Raw genomic sequence first — 15195 nt, 5'->3', positions numbered from 1 at the left:
GCAGCAAGGATCACAGCAAGCAGAGACCACTGCCCCCCACCCCCCGGCAACAACAGACACACCCGAGGCCGCAGCGTCCACCTCCGTGATTGCTCTAGGGAACTTTATCTGTGTATTTCTGTTCTACCAGGAGTGCCTAGGGTTACGGTATGGATGGGACGGGTTAAGTGCCCACTTTTAACTTTCTTTTTATAAGATGTGTGTATTTTTTCTTCGTTGTCTGGGGTGGGTGCACTGCTTCAGCTAGAAGGAGCCGTGGAGGGGTTAGTGGGTAGTATGAGCGCCCCCTGTGAGCAAGGGAGAAAGTCTCCTTTCATTTGTGTTATATGTTGATAAGTTGTAGAAATAGCTGTTAGAAGTTTTGATTTGGTAGTTTTGGAAGTTGTATTTTTAAATTTATACTAACTGTTTACAGTTTTTCACTCAGCACACTGAGTGGGGTTCTTCCTCTGGGGGATCATGGACTGCTTCGGATGGCTATGGCTAGCCATTCGTTTAAATGGTGCACTAGGAGTGTTTACGGGGTGTCATTCCCCAATTGAGAAAAGGATACTTTCAAGTCTGAGAAAAGGATACTTTCAAGTCTTAGAAAAGAGAGGGTCGATGTAGCCTTGCTGCAAGCAACACATTTAACCGATAAGGAGCACTTGAAGTTACAGCAGGGTTGGTTCAGGCAAGTGTTTTTCCCACCCTTTTAATTCAAAAAGTAGAGGAGTTGCTGTACTCATCCGGAAGAATCTCCCATTTCAAGTGTTAGACCAAATCGAGGATGAATATGGCCAATTTATAATTCTTAAAGTTTTCATATATGGAGAGGAATATGGAATTTTGAATGTATATTGCTTTCCCGGCATATCCCCTCAAATTTTTAACAGATGTGCTTTCCAGATTGATGACCTTGGGGCACATCACGCAATTGTAAGGGGAGACTTTAATGGTCTTATTGAGTGGGCAGGATGCCGAGGGGTCTTGCAGGTATGTCCCTGCAACCCAGGCAGTTGGTGGACCTGAACAAAAAGCTGGGGTTGGTGAATGTGTTGGCATGTCTTCACCCTGAAGGTAAGGATTTCACCTTTTTTCTCTAATCCACAAGTGCTATACTAGAATTGACTTTTTTTTGGTCCCATCAACCTTTTTGAATTTGGTTCTGTCTTGCAGAATGGGAATGTAGCCATTTCTGATCATGCAGCAGTGTACATGGAGATCAAAGCCAGTGGTAACGGGATAGGCTCCCAGCATTGGCACATGGGCTCGTTTCTCTCGAAAGATATAAAGTTCATAAAGTATTTTTCGCAGAAATTTAAACTCTTTTGGGACATTAATTTGGGTACGGTCAGTAGGCCGTCTGTGCTGTGGGAGACTGTTGAGGCCTATGCATGAGTTCAACTATTTCTTACTCAGTGACCAGGAAGAGGCAGAGGGGAGAGCAGCAGCGTTTGCTTGAGGCTCGCCTGAAGGCAGCTGAGTTATCGTACTTTGACAGGCTATCTGTAACCAAATTGCAGCGGATTACAGCCCTCAGGGCTACTTTGAATGCTGCGCTCACCCAGAGAGCAAAGAGGGAAATCTCTTTTGAGAAACAGATGTTATTTGAGAATGGTGATAAACCGGGTAGATATCTAGTATACCTGGCCAGAAAGAAGAATGCCCCCCGATCCATCATATCCATCAGAGTGTGTGCTGGTACTTTTACTTGCAATGCCAAAAAGATTAATGAAGCATTTAGGAAGTTCTACTGAGCTGTACCGGTTGGAAGTGTGAGAAAAAATTGATGAAGATGGAGTCCTTTCTTAAGACCTTGGACCTTCTGGGTGTAACTTCAGAGCAGGTATCCTTTCTGAATGCCCCCCTCTCAATCCAGGAAATACATGAGGCAGTGAGGCAGCTCCAGAGTAGTAAAGCGCCCCGGCCCAGACGGATTTCAAAATGAGTTTTATAAGGAGTTTATAGACGTGCTGGCCAGGCCACTCTTGGAAATGTACAACTATTCATACAGTCAGGACTGCCTCCCATTTTCTGAGAGGAGCAAATATTTTTCTTATTTTTAAGAAATGGAAAGCCCCAGAGGATTGTTGTTCCTGAATGTGGATTTGAAAATGCTGGTGTAACAGTTGGACAGGGTTTTGCCTTTCATTGTAAAGGAAGACCAGACAGGTTTTATCAAGGATCGTAAGTCAACTAATAACATTAGAGGAGTATTGAACATGGTCCAGATATGCCTGCAAGGTTCGATTCCAGGCTTGGTAGTCTCCCTGGATGCAGAGAAAGCATTTGACCTGGTGGAGTGGCCATACCTCTTTTATGTACTGAGGGGTGTTTGCCAAGTGGGCGGCAGTGTTATGTAGTGACCCGAAAGCAGCAGTTCTCACTAATGGTATGCAGTCAGTTAATTTTAATATCAGCAGAGGCAGCTGACAGGGGTGCCCTCTGCACCACTATTATTTACATTGGTGATTGAGCCACTGGCAGAGGCCATCTGGAGGGGTCCTAACATAATCGCTCCAGCGATAGGGTCAGGCAGGCATAAGGTCACCCTCCATACGGATGACGTTCTTCTCTTTTTAACTGATCTGATGATACTTAGTGCAAGTGATTAATCTATTTGGTTTGTTCTCAGGATATAAAATTAATTTTATGAAGTTGGAGGCCTTTTTAGAATATCCGATCTTGGGAATGGAACCTGTTTCCCTTTCAGGTGGTCACAGGGAGGTTTCCTGTATTTAGGCCTTTTTATCACCCTGGGCTTCAATCAATTATATAAAGCTAATTTTGTGGAGTTGCTAGAGAAGATAAGGCAGGACCTTCAGCGCTGGGAGGATCTTCTGATATCTTGGTTGGGTAGAATAGCTCTGGTCAAAATGAATGTTCTTCCTCGCTTATTATATCCCATGCGAATGCTGCCTAGGCAAGCACTACGGGGGCTTTTTTGTTGACTTCAATCTTTCACCTGGCATATAAGCCTCTTTTTAAGCTGGACAAATTGCTGCTTCCCCAGGGGATGGGAGATTTGGATTTCCTGGACTTTAAGAAATATCAGGTGAGTTCCTTACGATCCTATGGCTGTATGGGCTTGCCAGGACCTGCGCTCAATTTGGTTGGATACTGAGATCTCCCAGGCAAAATGCCCCCTCATCAATTTCTTGTTTATGGACAAGATGAGGACTGTTATGGACAATTTGCAGAAACTGGATTGTCCTTACTGTGGTTAAAGCATGGAGAATGATGCAGCAAGGTAAAGGCAACTTAGAATAAGCTTCCCCTCCCACTCCCATAGTGGGAATGTTAGGATTCTGACCGGGGTTGTTGGAATTCTGGCTTTAAGCTCTGAGAGTCTAGAGGAGTCTCCTGTTTGATTTATTGACAGGGAGGTCATAATGTCTTTCAAGCAGCTGAGTCAGAAATATGAGCAATCTAGGAAGGACCTCTTTGGTTACTTTCAGGTTAGGGACTTTATACCGAAAAAGACTACATTGATAGTTAGTCCCTATAAGTTGGACAGGGAGAAGAGAGTGTTCTCTCGGTCAGCACCCTCTATCACTTGTTAGGAGGTAATGTTTCGAAGGACATTGAGTGGTTATATGAAATCTGGACTCTGGGATTGGGGGTGGAAATCTCGTCAGACCTGTGGGAAGAGTTTTGAGAAATGTAAGGATGATTTTGATTTGTAGCAGAACGCGTGCTATGCAATTGAAGGTACTCCACTGGGCTCATTTGGCACCCGAGCAGCTTGCAAAGTTTAAGACCGAGTGTCCCCAATGTGTCCCAAATGCCAAGCAGATATTGGCACTCATACTCATTGCTTGTGGTCATGCCACAAGCATCGTAGGTATTGGGGTGCCATAGCGAGTGTTTGGAAGAGGTCTTGGGATCTGAGGTTAAATTGGATCTGGTGTCCCTCCTCTTGGGTTTGCTAAATCTCCCCTCTTTGGACGTGCATGGGAAGGGACTGTTTAATATTCTTCCATCCTGTGCGAGGAGGGGCATTCTAATCTGTGTATCAGAGAATCCCCTGGGGCTTTGGGCCAGTATAGATTAGTTATGGAGCACATGCCCTGGACTGACTTACAAGTATGGTGCACCAGAAAACTGAACTGTTTTATAGAACATGACGGCTCTTTCTGAATTATACAAATGCAGACTTGTCGGCTATATTGGTCAGGACTTTTGTGTAGTCATGAGGGCTACGTCTGGAGGTCCCAGGGTCCCTGGGGTGGAAAAATCTTAAATATGGGTTAATTTACTAATACTTTCTGTGGTGGGGAGCTTTGGTGAGATTGTGCTGAGTGCAGTGACTTAGCTGAATATAACTTAATTTACCTTGATTTAACTTTGTTTAATTTTATTTGTTTTCTTATTTATTGAATTGTAATCTTTGTGGGTTTTTTCTGTTTCCTCAGTGGTTTGTGGAGTAGAGTAGTAGTTTTCTGTTTTATTGTCATTATATTATAGGGTTGTTAGACTAATTTGTAGTGAGTTTGTAATTTTGTTTAAAAATTTTTTTCTCAATAAAAGTATTTACAAACTAAAAATGTGTATGGTGTTGTGGCTTTCATTAGCAGGCAGATTGAGTTTAAGAGCCACGAGGTTATGCTGTAGCTCTACAAAAGCCCTGGTTAGACCACACCTGGAATATTGTTTGGATCTGGTTGCTTCATTACGGAAAGGATGTGGAAGTTTGAGATGATGCAGACGCGATTTAACAGGATGCTGCCTGAACTGGAGGGAATGTCGTATGAAGAAAGGTTAAGGGAGCTAGGGCTTTTCTCATTGAAGCAAAGGAGGATGAAACCTGACTTGATAAAGGTGTACAAGATGATGAGAGGCATAGATAGAGTCGATAGCCAGAGACTTTCCCAGGGCAGAAATGGCTATCATGATTTTAAGGTGATTGGAGGAAGGTCTAGGGGAGATATCAGGGGTAGGTTCTTTACACAGAGAGTGATGGGTGCATGGATTGCACTGCCAACAGGGTTGGTGGAGTCAAATACATTGGGGACATTTAAGCAGCTCTTGGATGAGCACATGGATGATAGTAAAACGAAGGGTATGTAGGTTAGTTTGATCTTAGAGTAGGATAAAAGGTTGGCACAACATCGAGAGCTGAAGGGCCTGTTCTGTGCAGTACTGTTCTGTGTTCTAATAATACTTGGTTGCCATCTTGATCAAGGAATATCCTTCACATTCCTGTCAGTAAAATTATTAACTCCACATCCTAACCAGTATAAATGGATTAGATTCTCAGCTCTAGTCTCCACACTTGCATGTGAGGAACATTCAGGAACGTGTTACAGGGCAGAAACTGTATATCATGCTATCTTTGTGTTGGGCAATTGTCATTCTGTCATTTTGGCAGTGGCATTGACTCAAAGCTTTGCAGTCCTAGGGAGAACAACTGTAGTTACTCCACAAAACTGAGTTTCCTCTGCCATTGTATCCTTCCAGAGTGAAAAATTGTGGTGCTGGAAAAACACAGGTCAGGCAGCATCCGAGGAGCAGAAGCATTGACGTTTCGGGCCTTTCGTAAGGAATGTGGAGGGGGAAGGGAGCTGAGATAAATTGGGGGGGGGGGGCGTTGGATGGTGATTGATGGATGCAAATAGGAGGTTGTGTTAGGTCGGTGGGGGAGGGTGAAGCAGATAGGTGGGAAGGAAGATGGACAGGTCAAGAGGGTGGTGCTGAGCTGGATCTGGGATGAGATGGAGGGTGGGGAGATCTGCCTGAAACGTTGACTCATCTGCTCCTTTGAATGCTACCTGACCTGCTGTGCTTTTCCAGCACCACACCTTTTGACTCTGACTCTCCAGTATCTGCAGTCCCCACTTTCTCCATTGTATCCTTCCAGAAAATCTCCTCTACAGTCTACTGAAAGCTTTATACCTTTCCTAAAGTGCAGTTTCCAGAATTGAATACAATATTTCAGCACTGACCTAGCCAATGTTTCATAATATCTATATTTTTTTTTAATTGCTGAAAATCTGAAATAAGGACTAAAATAGCTCAAAACTGAAGGTCAGGAAGAGAGTTAATTTTTCAGGTTGATGATCTTCTGTTGGAGGTCATCGACCTGAAATATTCTCTTGAATTAGAGTTTTTTCCAACTTGTTCTGTCCTTATTCGTATAACATCCCTGTCTTTGATAGAGTCCTAGAGCTGTACGGCATAGAAGCAGAGTCTTTGGTCCAGCTCAGCCATGCTGATATTCAAAATTAATTTAGTCCCATTTGCCAGCATTTGGCCCATATCCCTCAAAACACTTCCTATAATACTCTTGCAGATGCCTTTTTAAGTGTTGTAATTCTACCAGCCACCACCTCCACTGCTGGCAGCTCATTCCATCTGTATGGAAGAAGTTGCCCCTCAGATCCCTTTTAAATCTTTCCCCTCTCACCTTAAACCTATGCCGTCTAATTTTGGACTCCCCTACCCTGGGAAAAGACCTTTCCTATTCACCCTATCCGTGCCCCTCATGATTTTATAGACCTCTATATGGTCTCCTCTCAGCCACCAATACTCCAGGCAAAATAGTCCCAACCTATTCAGTCTCTCTCTAGCTCAAAACCTCCAACCCTGACAATATCCATGTAAATCGTTTCTGAACGCCTTCAAATTTCACAACATACTTTCTGTAGCAGGGAGACTGGAACTGAACGCAGTATTCCAAAAGTATCCTAACCAATGTCTTGAACAGCCATAACATGACCTCCTATACTCAGTGCACTGACCAGTAAAGGCAAGCATACCAAATGCTTTCTTCACTACCCTGTCTATCTGCCATTCTGCTTTCAAGGAACTATGAACCTTCACTCCAAGATACTTTGTTCATCAGCACTCCCCCAGCAGCTTACTATTTAAGTGTCTAATGCCCTGATTTGCCCTACCAAAATGTAGCACCTCACATTTTATCTAAATTGAACTCCATCTGCCATTCCTCGGCCCATTTGCGCAACTGATCAATGTCCCGTTGTATTCTGAGCTAACGTTCTTTGCCGTCCGAGGCATGAATCGGGGTGGCACGGTGATTAAGTGGTTAGCACTACTGCCTCACAGTGCCAGGGACCCAGGTTCGATTCCAGCCTCGATTGACTGTCTGTGTGGAGTTTGCACTTTCTCCCTGTGTCTGCATGGATTTCCTCTGGGTCCTCCAGTTTCCTCCCACAGTCCAAAGATGTGCAGGTTAGGCAAATTGGCCATGCTAAATTGTCCATAGTGTTCGGACATGTGTAGGTTAGGTGCATTAGTCGGGGGTAAATGTCGGGGAATGGGTCTGGATGGGTAATTCTCTGGAGGCTCAGTGTGGACCTAATAGGCTGAAGAGCCTGTTTACACACTGGGTTCTATATATTTAAAAAAAAACAATTTTAGTGTCATTTGCAAACTTACTAACCATCCCTGTGATATTCACATCCAAATTATTTTTAAAATGACAAAATACAGTGGACCCAACATCAATCCTTGCAGAACACCACTGGTCACAGGACGACAGTCTGAAAAGCAACTTTCCATCTCCACCCTCTGTCTCCTACCCTCGAGCCTACCTTGTATCTAAATGGCTAGTTCTCTGTGTATTTCATGCAATCTAATCAGTCTACCATGCGGAACCTTGTCAGACTTTGCTGAAGTACATATGACATCTACTGCTCTGCTTTCATCAATCCTCTTCGTCTTTCTTCAAAAAAACGCAGTCAATTTTGTGAGACACTATTTCCCATGCACAAAGCTATGTTGACTATCCCTAATCGATTCTTGCCTTTCAAAATACATGTTAATCCTGTCCTTCAGAATCCCCTTCAACAGCTTACCATCACTAACGGCAGGTTTATCAATCTGTAGTTCCTGGCTTTTCCTTAGCATCGTCTTTAATAGTGACACCATGTAAGCCAACCTCCAGTCTTCTGGCACCTGACCTGTGGCTATCAGTGATACAAATATCTCAACACTTCCCCAACTTCCCACAATGTTCTATGATATGCCTGATCAGATCCCAGGGATTTATCCATCTTTATGCATTATAAGGCTTCCAGAGCCACCATCTCTGTAATATGGGCACTTTCCAAGATATCACAATTTCACTTAACTGCAGTTTTAAAAATGAAAATGTGCTAAATCTTTTCAGTTTGTTGAATGACACCTTAAGTGGTTCTGCCAATCTATTTTTCTGACTTGTAATATTCTGAAGTGTTGCTAACAAGTGTTTGCTAGCAAATTCAAAAATTTTAAATTTCATCAGGAGCTTCAGTTGTAAGTTTAAGGATTATTCTGTTTTAATCCTGGTCTAGTTGAAAAATTGTTTTCAATTGTCCTCACTAAACTTAAAATTCAGTGATTTAAATGTTCTTGAAATGTTTTTTTTTGTTTTAATTTAGGTTCAAGTGCATTGGAATACCGAAGCACTTATTGGCACACAGAACAGCTGTAATGGAAGATGATGTAACATTTCATGAATTATAATTTTGTGACAAGTTGGTTTTACCAGTTCTGTGTTGTGGTTGGATCAAAGACTGAACATCAGCTTTCATCTGTGTAAAGAATTGATTCTGGTTTTCTTTTGGATTATATTTGAAGACCAAAACCTGATTATTGAGGCTTTTAAGTTTCAGAATTCCATCATACTTGTGTTCCTTTCAAATCTGGAAGATGCCGATCCTGAAGCAGCTTGTGGCCAGCTCCAATCAATCCAAACGACGCTCTCGTGTAGACTTGACTGCAGACATGATCAGTGCTCCTCTTGGTGATTTCAGGCATACGATGCATGTAGGTCGTGGGGGTGATGTCTTTGGAGACACTTCATTCCTTTCTAGCACATTTGGAGCTGAAGGTGCTGCCGCTCCTGCTGAAGCGACACCCAAGCCAGGACTTCTCTCTCGGAAATTCCGAAGCAGCAGCAAACGCTCTCAGTCAGTAACACGTGTTGATAAGCGAGACACTCTGACACAGAGTGATTCGGCAATATTTGTGAAAAATGCAGTGTCTTTGCCTCAACTCAATGATAAGACCATGGAGCCAACTAATCAGATGGCCAAGAGCCTTTCATCAAGTCCAATAAAAAAGCTTGCAAGTGAACAGATGGAAGATGTGCCTGTCAATGGAGCTGCCAACACTATCGAAAATAAATGTACAGAATATCAAGATGAGCGAGATTTTGGTGATATTACAGACCTTCCTACTTCTCTTTCCAGTGGTGGCTTTCCACTAAAGCATGCTGAATCCATCATGTCCTTTCATGTTGATCTTGGTCCTTCAATGCTTGGTGATATTTTAAGTGTTATGGAAAAAGATACTTGGGAAAATGATGTTGATCTTGGTTTTGGTGATGACAAACCAGGACCTTATTCTAATTCACAAAATGTGGCCAAAGAGAAGTTTGTAGAGGAGCCTACAGTACCAGCAATAACCTTGCAAAGTAACATTAATAGTGTTGTATACAGCACAGCATCTGGAAGCCACTTATCACAAGATAGTGGCTCCATGTCAAGTTTGGCATCTGGGACTACAGAAGAGAGGCGATCAGTTTATGAGGGAGTTAGTCATGGAGATATAGACAGTATGAAAAATATTGCTGAATCCAGAGATGTTTTCAAAGAGGAATCTGTGAACGAAGGTGATGAAGATTTTACATTCATGGATGAAGAGGATGAAATCCGTGTGTAGAATTGGCCTATTTAGATTGGATTATTTGCTTTTTTTTAAAAAAGGATTTGGAGAATGAGATGACTTTATCTGTCCTAGAACTTACAGCATTAATGAATTATGGCAAGATTGCACTAGACTCTTACACCACAGACTCAAAATATATTCTGTAATAAAGGCTGTAACCAAAATTCTTTAATCCACATAGGCCAGCAACATCTGCAACGACTCATGGTGGCTCACTGCTTATGTTTTATTCAACCAGAATTAACCATATATTACGCACATTCCTAAACACTGCAAGTACTATGTTTGTGCTACCTTTATATGAAAAGTACATGCTGGTAACGATCCTATTTTAATATTTGCCAGTTCACTAAGTGAACCAAAGGACACTCTCTTTAGAAGAAGTCGCTTGTCTGCTTCCTGTATCACTACTCAGCCTTATTTGGAATCTCTAGTTTAAGGTGCTCCAATCCTTTGGTTAGCTTCCTTCTTCCTCCTTTATCCTCCCTGGGGTGCTATTCTTTAGGAATTTGATGTGGAAAGTTTCAAAAATTTTATGTGCGTTCATGTGGTCTCTGTGATACATTCAACCTTTGCCTGAGTGAGCTGGGTTTCACCAACTATTTGGGTGCGAACTTATTTCTCACATAGATAGCAGTTAATTTTCTCATCACAATTTCTGTAACATTCACAAGGAAATATAGAATATCCTAACCTGTTAATACTGTGCTAATCCTGAACATTAAAATAAACTGTACATTGCTCACTGTGGAATATTAATACACATTATGCTTCCTATATATTTCAATGAAAAGTAGTTATGACCAGAGCACAATGGTTTTTGGTACATCATCTAGAATTGATCTGTTTGAGTCTGTCACTGAAATCATCTGCCATTCACAGTTATCACATGTTAATCCACTTGCACTTCATTAATTGGGGGCTGACTTTGAATTGACCCCAATATAGCACATGCAAGATTGTTACAAGGTTAAACATTACTACAAGTACCAACATCCAAGTGTTATCTCCCTGAATTACAGCAATAGTTTTACCTCCAAAGTACTTAATTGTCTGCAAAGCAGTTTAGGACATTTTAAAGTCATGGAAAATGCTACCCAAATTAAAGTTCATTATAATAAGGGCCAGGTAGTGGAGCATTTTCCATCTACATCTAAACTATCTAACCTTTCTAAGGCTTAACTGCTTTCCCATTACAAATTAGAGGTCTACAGTTGCCATTTTTTTCCCCTGCCACCCCCCAAACCCCCCACCAAACCCCCAAGGGAAACAATTTCATCAAGGCACACTTCATGTATTTTATATGCATGTATTCCATAGGCATAGTATATTTGAAGGAGGGGACAATCCCATCTCAAGTAACAGAATAACCACACTCAGCCAACCAGCTGGTTCTGATAGAGAATTTACAACCCTCTTTTGCTGAGGCAAAGATTTTTGTTTAACTTTTCAAGACGAGTGTGCTAATTAGGATTATATGGACAAGCCTGCTGCTTACCTCTGCTCGGTATCCCATGAAAGAAAATATCCTGCTTAAAGATTTTTATGAAGGGTACTTATACATTTCTATATATACATAGAATTAAATCATATTGCATGGGCAACTTTGAAAATTAAACCATGTCACAAATGCTGCATTTTATTCTGACAGTGTATTATAGAAATAACTCTTGGTTACACTGTTGAGACTTTTCAGTATTAATATACAAATTTAAGGTCCACTGTGCATCAGATAGTTAATAATTATGTTTATAAATGCATGTTTTGGAATTCAAAATGGCAGTTACATAATCCTTTAATGCAGAAGTAAAACAGTTTTCTCCTAAGAATATTTTATTCAACTGACTCAGTTTGAAATAAGTGAAATTAAAGTAACCCTTCTGCAAGTACCAACTTATAATTTCAAATTGTAATAATATCACATTGTAATAAACTAGTCACATTTTGCACCAACACATTTATGAATACACTTCAAATTTTGTTTGTGTCCATCCCAGTACTGTTTTGGAGCAGGACAAGAAACCAATGAGTAGGCAAGCAGTCCTCCTGTGTGAAACATCCAGGCATCTAGTTAAATCTATACAAACTGGGCCCTATAATGTATAATTTTGAGTTTCCACTGAGCATTGTGCAGCACTGCACCTCAAGCAGATTAACTGGCAATGTCCATGACATCTGCTGGAAACTGCTTACAAAAATACCAAGTATGTTGTTTCAACAGTTTTTATGCCTGCCTTGGAATTGTGTTAATGCTTCTAGTCCACACTTGTCCCACCTAATCCTGTTGCTTGTACTTTCATAGCACCACCACTGTATCTAATCATTGGGTCCCACTTGTGCAGCTCCATGTGCCATTTGCTGGAAATGGTTTCGGCCAGTTACCTAGTAATGAATTAGCGTTTTACAATTAGTTGGATCATAAGCCACTAAATTGCTAATTTAATTGCAAAGTTACTTGTATTATCAAGGAGCAATAAAGTGTTCATAAGTGTTGGGGCGGCACGGTGGCACAGTGGTTAGCACTGCTGCCTCACAGCGCCAGAGACCCGGGTTCAATTCCTGACTCCGGCAACTGACTGTGTGGAGTTTGCACATTCTCCCCGTGTCTGCGTGGGTTTCCTCCGGGTACTCCGGTTTCCTCCCACAGTCCAAAGATGTGCAGGTCAGGTGAATTGGCCATGCTAAATTGCCTGTAGTGTTAAATAAGGGGTAAATGTAGGGGTATGGGTGGGTTGCGCTTCGGCGGGTCTGTGTGGACTTGTTGGGCCGAAGGGCCTGTTTCCACACTAACGTAATCTAATCTAATCGAAGCATATTATGAAATTACACAATTTTTTTTTGAGAGATGATCTCACATTTCTTAACCTTAGTTGTGGTGGTGAATTTGGCCAAATCATCCACCATGGACAATGCTAATAACTAAACTTTCTTGTTGTTGATGCAAAATTAAATTTTTGCTTTAGTGTACAATGAAATGATTTCAATCTTTTGTTGCCTTGATTCCTTAATTTTCTAATACAGCATTATTCTATATAAAGCACCCCGAAGATGAATACTTTTCAAAAGGTAGAAATCCATAGTGCCTTGTGATATTAATTTTCTTTTCCAATAATTCATATTACAGATCAATGTAGTATGGAGAAAGAACAGAATTTTCTTTGATCCTTTTAAAATTGGACAAAGGGAATTGCATTTTTCAGGAATGTGTCTTCCTGTTGCTGATGTTGCACAACGTGTTGCTTTATAGCCTAAATTTTTCGTTTGAAAATTTAAGCTATTATGTGGTGTTTGGTCATGGTACCTACCATGAATGCTGGAATATATGAGACAAATTGCCATAAAACACTCTCTTTTGTGCAGAACAGTATTTATCTTCAACATCGTAATCATGTACATCTTCGTGCCACTTAAATGTTTGTGTTGTGAAATGTTTGGTCTAGTCTAGAGTGCTTTTGTTCAGCATGTTGATCGTTGCTCATGTTCAAGATGACAGTTGTGCACACAGTCCAGTGCACTGCATTAATGGCATGTTTAATAGGAAATGTGAAAATTAATACTTTACTTTGGGGAGCAGTTCAGATGTTGACACAATTGTTCTCTAGACAAGACTTGAGGTGAGATTAGAGGACAGTGCTGTATGTTTTGTATGTAATATAGCTTCAACACTAAATTAATTCTCATGTGTTTTATCAAGAGAAGTCAGTGTACATAAGTTGTTTCTATTCCATGATGTAAACTGCAGAACACATTAACTTAAGTATCTTTTTAAAAAATCAATTGGATTACCTTTAAAATTGGCTTGCTCAGTGGAGGTTAGTTGGAAGAAACTGACCAGACCATACCAGCAAAAAAATGCAACGAAATATTTTTCTTCATAGGTCAGAGATAGTTCTATACACTAACTTCAGTTGATGGTTATTGTTTAAATAATTAAAGAAAATTGCAACAGGTAAAGTTTTAAAATAAAATGTTAAAAACATTCAACAAATTGGTATCTTTGGGTAGTGATGTTTATGTACAGTAAAATAGTGCATGGGTAAAGGACATGTGAAAACTTTGTTCTTTTGCACTAACTGTGCAAAACTCGTAGGTAGGTACAGTCGCTGTTGATGCAGAAAACCATTGAAAAGATGTAATAGAAGGTGTTTTTCTGTAAACTGAACTGATGTGGATAATCTGGAAATGGGAGAATTGAGCAGAAACTTAAATATTCAAAAAATGAACTAAAGGTTCTCTCTTAAACTGGTCCTTGAATGTAATGCGCAAATAAATAAATTGAAACTTACCACTAAAGTGATGTTGTTTGCACATGACCTGTTTTGCTAAATCTTTTAATAAATCCAATTGTGCCAAATATTTAAAGAACTTGTGTTGCTAAAATATACTCCAGCTGTGAATTGCTCTCTTCTCTGCTTTTCCCAAACACATTTAACCACAGAGGTACTACATTGTATGTGTATATGTATTGGGTTCACTTTTTCTTATTATTGTGTAATTTGTTTTGGATGAAAGTAATGAAATAAACTGACAGGTTTTTCTTTCATGGTTTTATTTTTGAATTATCAGTACTAAAACCTATTTGGTACTATCGCTGATTTCACTGACAACCTATTATTTTTAAAAGCTTTGTCATATCAGTAGTAAACTACAATAGTTTATTGTTTATTGCAGGGGGAGTTGATTAATAAACTGTATGCAGATAACCGTTTGTGTGGTTTTGCTATTATTTTCCACCTCATTCTAGGCATATGACAGCTGCTGACTGAAGCAAGCCTGTCAGTAGTTGATAAAACCACAACAGAATAGCTATTATGTTCTTTTGAGTAAATGGGATTGGTTTCTGTACAGCAATGCATTAACCAATGGGATCAGGGAAAGTGATCAGGAACAAAAATAAATGCATTGTACGCACTAGAAGATCCCAGATTGAGTTCGTCATTTGATGTTAGTGCTATGTTATTTCAGCTGCGATGTTAATTGCCTGTGGATGGAAAATTTGGATCCAATGAAAAAAATCATTTAAAGTTCTTACTCTTGTTAATCATTTAACTCTTACACTGGGAGAAAGTGAGGACTGCAGATGCTGGAGTTCAGAGTCGAAGAGTGTGGTTGCCAGTTGCGCAATTTCTCCTTCCCACCCCCACCTTTTTATCCCATTCCCAACCTGGCACCACCATCTTATCTGACGGTCCTACCTGTCTACCTTCCTCCCCACCTATCTGCTTCACCCTCCTCTAACCAATTGCTGTCACCCCAACTATCTACCTATCTCATTTTCAGCTAACCCCCCACTACCGCTGCCTAACCTTTGCATTTATCTCTCAGCCCCATTGGTCCATAAGTCTCATTCCTGATCAAGGGTGTGTGTCTAAAACATTGATTCTCCAGTTCCTCGGATGCTGCTTAACCTGCTGTGATTTTCCAGCGCTACACTTCTCAACATTAGTTCCAAATAGACAATTCCAGGATTATACACTTGATCTAGACTGTCACTTGCGCAGAAGGTCCTTACTTTCATCTTTCCAGAAGACTATAATCTAA

At 40.7% G+C, this 15195-nt stretch overlaps 1 protein-coding gene across 2 annotated transcripts in view; it reads left to right on the top strand.

The window, feature by feature from the left end:
- The window catches only part of cdc42ep4b (CDC42 effector protein (Rho GTPase binding) 4b), a 32715-nt gene extending 18358 nt beyond the window's left edge, over window positions 1–14357 (top strand). For both annotated transcript variants that reach the window (XM_072558557.1, XM_072558558.1), the window contains exon 2: window positions 8364–14357. In XM_072558557.1, coding sequence (XP_072414658.1) covers window positions 8635–9648 — 1014 coding nt within the window. In that variant the 5' untranslated portion in view covers window positions 8364–8634 and the 3' untranslated portion in view covers window positions 9649–14357. The remainder of the gene's footprint in view (window positions 1–8363) is intronic.
- Window positions 14358–15195: the final 838 nt, after the last annotated feature.

The sequence above is a fragment of the Chiloscyllium punctatum genome, chromosome 39 (genome assembly GCF_047496795.1).
Source record: "Chiloscyllium punctatum isolate Juve2018m chromosome 39, sChiPun1.3, whole genome shotgun sequence".
NCBI classification, from domain to species: Eukaryota; Metazoa; Chordata; class Chondrichthyes; order Orectolobiformes; family Hemiscylliidae; genus Chiloscyllium; species Chiloscyllium punctatum.
The sequence above is the reverse complement of the archived record's forward strand: the minus strand, read 5'-3'. Positions and strand labels throughout refer to the sequence as shown.